Source organism: Antrostomus carolinensis, unplaced genomic scaffold (genome assembly GCF_000700745.2).
Source record: "Antrostomus carolinensis isolate BGI_N321 unplaced genomic scaffold, ASM70074v2 scaffold56030, whole genome shotgun sequence".
NCBI lineage: Eukaryota > Metazoa > Chordata > Aves > Caprimulgiformes > Caprimulgidae > Antrostomus > Antrostomus carolinensis.
This window is the reverse complement of record NW_010287450.1, coordinates 1,211-5,653: the sequence shown is the minus strand read 5'-3', so window position 1 is coordinate 5,653 and position 4,443 is coordinate 1,211. Positions and strand designations below refer to the sequence as shown.

General features: G+C 50.2%; 1 protein-coding gene across 1 annotated transcript; it reads left to right on the top strand.

Moving 5' to 3' along the window:
- Positions 1-305: 305 nt before the first annotated feature.
- LOC104520958 (alpha-protein kinase 3-like) lies at positions 306-2,740 on the top strand (the record flags this gene model as incomplete). Its single annotated transcript, XM_010162800.2, has 2 exons — positions 306-423; positions 1,711-2,740. Coding segments are annotated over 2 exons (1,148 nt in total), but the record flags the coding sequence as incomplete, so codon positions are not given.
- Positions 2,741-4,443: the final 1,703 nt, after the last annotated feature.

The window sequence follows — 4,443 nt, the reverse complement described above, 5'->3', positions numbered from 1 at the left end:
AGTGTTACAGGAGATGATCGCGTGATCCACTCCTCTCTATTCAGGAATGAAGTGCTGGAATTTTTTTCTCAAAAATAGCCCTATTCCTAGGAGTGATAAAAACTTGGATAAGCCCATCAGGTTTCCACTCACAATACTTTTTCTGCAGTGTGATTTAAAGAATGCAGTGAGACCAGAATAACATGTATCCTATTCTGCCGGAGCATTTTGTTTTGCTGTTGATACCTTGTCCCCACGGGACCAGGCTTGCTGTGCTACTCATGGCAGTGTTTCACACCCTGATGTACCATCCATCTCCTCCCCAGGGTACCCACAACCGGAGGTGACATGGTATAAGGACAATGAAGAGATGGACCGCTACTGTGGCTTACCCAAGTATGAGATATTCCGTCATGGAAATCGCCACACCCTCCAGCTTTACAAGTGAGTAAAGAAGCTGGAGAATGGTTAGATTTGGTGATGGGAGCTCTGAGCATGTTTTCAGTATTTAGAGAAGCTGGCTGTCAGTAGTGATCTCCCCCCTACACCCATGCTGGCCCCTTCTGCTTCCTATTGCAATGTTCCCAGCTGTCCCTTCCCTCTTCACTCTGGTGACCCCCTGATCACATCAGTATGAGATCCATGAGTGCATCCAGGGATAGCTGCTATGCTGGAAGCAAGGGAAAGATCAGGAGAGATTCCTCTCACTGGAGCCTTCCAGTGCTGGTAGCAGTGTGTGCTGTGGCTGCACCAGACAGGAGCTGAGCATTAGGGCTGGATGGGAAAGACCTGGCTGCCTCCAGGGTAATGGTCTAGGGGATCAGGCAGGACAAGGACAGAAATGGTTCATAGGAGTGTCCTGAGCAAAGGCAAAGAGGGGGAAGGGCTGCAGCCCTGTCCCAGGAGGGCCTTTCCTAGCTCTCATGGTGAGGTCAGGGAAGGAAAGGGCTGCTTCAGCACTCAACTGCTGAAGCCAAGGGCCTCTGTTATTCAGTCCTGACTACCAGCTTCTTTTAACTTTAAATGAGGACTGTGTTTCTAGAGAGCCAGGCACACCATGTCCCCAGCAAGTAAGAGACCTGTCGCACCTGGAGTCCTGGATTTGGGATGTCAGGCAGGTGCTGCACTGTCTGAAAGTATAGAGTGGGGGTACTGCTGGTAGTCCTGTCATCCTCGTGGATGCCTGGGTTTTTCTGCCACCCCAGGTGTGCTCCAGGTTTCTGTCAGAGGCTGACTCACCTCTTGCAGGAGCAGGGATCTCCATGGGCCAGGCATCCAACAGAGACAGCATACACATGCTTGTGCTAGTGCCTGTGAAGTGGGGTGGGAAGGCTTTGGTAAAGCAGTAGGGTGGAGGAAGAACAGAAATGTCATGTAGGCTTTGAAGAGCTGAGAGGAGAAGATCCTGCAGAGGAATGTGGCCAAGAACAGTTGGGAAGCCTGGTGCTAGCTGTTCTTCCTCCATCACAGCCCTCTCTCCTGAGTTACAGCCCAGGAAGGAAGCTGGGCACTGATTTAACATCCACCTTGCTTATCTGCTAGTGCTGAGAACAGGCAAAGCCTGGCGAGAGAGACCAGCCCCAGGCCTCCAGACCTACTGTGGGCACCTCAAGGGCCATGTCTTCATCTTCTGGCCCCTCTGGAACAAGTGGGAGAGCATGCATGCCTGTGTGCCCAGTGGTAGTGCCTGGGGAGGACGGGCAGGTCTCATGCAGAGCTTTTGGTTTCCAGGTGCCGAGAAGAAGATGCAGGGATTTACCAGGCCTCAGCTAGAAATCACAAAGGCATCGTGTCCTGCTCTGGTGTGCTGGAAGTGGGAACCATGACGGAGTTCAAAATCCATCAGAAGTGGTTTGACAAAATTAAGAGAAAAGCAGAAGAAAAGCTACGAGAGATAGAACAAGGCAAGAAACGAGGGAAAGAGAACGTGGAGGTGGAGAAGTTGCAGGGTATGAGCCCCGATCGGCTCCAGAGAAAGCGGAGACTGGCCAGGGATCTCCAGTCGGGAGCCTCTTCGTGGGAGAAGGAGGATGCAGCAAAAGTGCACGTTGCTGATTCTCAGTCGAGATTGCATGAGAATATTGCTGATCCAAAGGAGCAGCCAGTCAATGCAATGACAGGCTTTCCAAACACACTGTTAACACCTTTGAAAGCAGAGGTGACCACCAATGGAGATACCTCTTTGGAAAGTGTGGAGGAGAATGGGAATAGCTTTCTCACGTACATCTATGAGACAGTGGAGGACCTAGTGACTAAGCCAATGGCGAAAGACTCTGCAGCTAAAAAGAAAAAGAAGGTGGAGGCTCCTTCAGCAGCAAAGCAGGAAGTTTCCAAGCAAGAAGAAAGTGGGCGAGACAGGGCCAACCCCTCTCCAAATCCAAGGTTTGCCCCTCCTGTCCCCTTACGCAGGAGCACACGTTTGAGGGTGGCAAGTGATCAAGAAGCAGAAAAAAATCCAAAAATCAAGCAGCCTGGGAAAGCTGTGAATCAGGACACTAAAATCAATGGTGACGTGCACTTTTCTTTGAAAGAGATGTATTTTGATAAGCAAGTGAAGCCAGCAGCAGGGAAGAAGGAGGAGGCAGGAGCCAAGGAAGGGGCTGTGAGCGAGGCTGCCCTGCAGCCTGTGGTGATCAGCAGACAGACAGAAGATGCTCCATCATCCTCAAAGGTGTTGGAGGCAAGACCTGTGCTCGACGAGGGACAGAGAGGCCAGCTCCAAGTACAGAAGTTGGAAGGAAACAAAGCCGTTGGCCCAGAGGTAACTAGGATGGAAAGCAGCCAATGCAGGGTTGCAACAAGAAAATATTCATGCTGCGTGGTTGTATTGTGGCACCAGCCCTGGCAGGCTGTGTGTACCCCATGGGATCTGCTGCTGAGGCTTTGTAGGTCTCCACTGGTGAAAGCATCCAGGAAGAAGGGCTTTCTGGACTTTGTGTGCCCAGACAGCACAGCTTCCACCTCACCTTGGAATAAATGTCAGACGAGGTGGTGAGGAGAGATATACGTCAGGGCTCTCCGCTGAGCAGCTGGTCTGCGGGTGGCCTGGAGCATGCTGTGAGCTCTCCTGTTTAATCGGCCGTCTGACCTCATGCGAAATGTTTCCAAATCAGTTAAGAAGGGAGCACTGAATGACTATTTATAGTTGGGGGTAGATGTCTTGTGTGTATGACAGGCAGCGAGACTGATGACATCTGTTCAGTTTAGCAACTGAGCCTGAGCTTCAGCCGGTGTTTAATGAGCCCCCTATGCAAATGAGCACAGCATGCACGGTGCAGCCAAGTGGGATGCGCCAGGCAGGGCGTTGAATTTTGTTTACAGTGCAACATGAATACAGTAGATCTCAGCTAGTTTTTGGCTCTTCCCTGTTGGAAAAAACTCTGTTACAAGACTCATTGTGGTGGTGATGCAGCGTAAAGGCACAGCACCTGCTCCTGACCCTCACTGCATCTTCTAGTCAAATTCTATTTCTGTCACTTAACCTGAAACATTTTCCATGAAAAAATATTAGACTGGAAGCTACCAGTGGTTTGGGCTTTTTTCCTTTTTTTCTTTATAGAATCATAGAATCATAGTGGTTGGAAAAAGACCTCTAAGATCATCGAGTCCAACCATAAACCCAACACTCCGAATTCCACCTGTAAACCATGTCCTTGAGCACCTTGTCTACCTGTCTTTTAAATACCACCAGGGATGGGGACTCTACCACTGCCCTGGGCAGCCTGTTCCAATGCCTGAGAACCCTTTCAGGAAATAAATTCTTCCTCACATCCAATCTCAACTGCCCTTGGTGCAAACTGAGGCCATTTCCTCTTGTCCTGTCACTTGTTCTTTGGGTGAACAGATCCACCCCCACCTCTCTACCCCCTCCTTTCAGGGAGCTGGAGAGAGCCAGAAGGTCTCCCCTCAGCCTCCTTTTCTCCTGGCTAAACAACCCCAGTTCCCTCATCTGCTCCTCATAAGGCTTGTTCTCCAGACCTTTCCCCAGCTCTGTTGCCCTTCTCTGGACACGCTCCAGCACCTCCATGTCCTTCTTGGAGTGAGGGGCCCAAAACTGAACCCAGTACTCAAGGTGCAGCCTCACCAGTGCCGAGTACAAGGGTAAGAGAACTTCCCTGGTCCTACTGACCGCACTATTTTTGATGCAAGCCAGGATGCTTTAATAACCCCTTATGTGGTAAAAGGTTCTCCGAGTCCAATTTGCAAGTACCCTCAGGATTTCATATTTGAGCTATGGTAGGTGCACGCTTTCAGTACTGACCAAGGCAGCACTCCAGGTGCAGCACATCTCCCTCAGTAGGTAATGCAAATACTTCAGGATGTGGAAACATCCATGATATGGAGAGTGGGGCTGATGTATGTTCCAGTGAAAAAAAATTCCTTTCTTCCTCTTCTAGATTTCTTTAGCCATGGGTAGGAGCACCGTTTACTGGTAAGAAACCTGCTGTGTTATGTGGTGAAGCA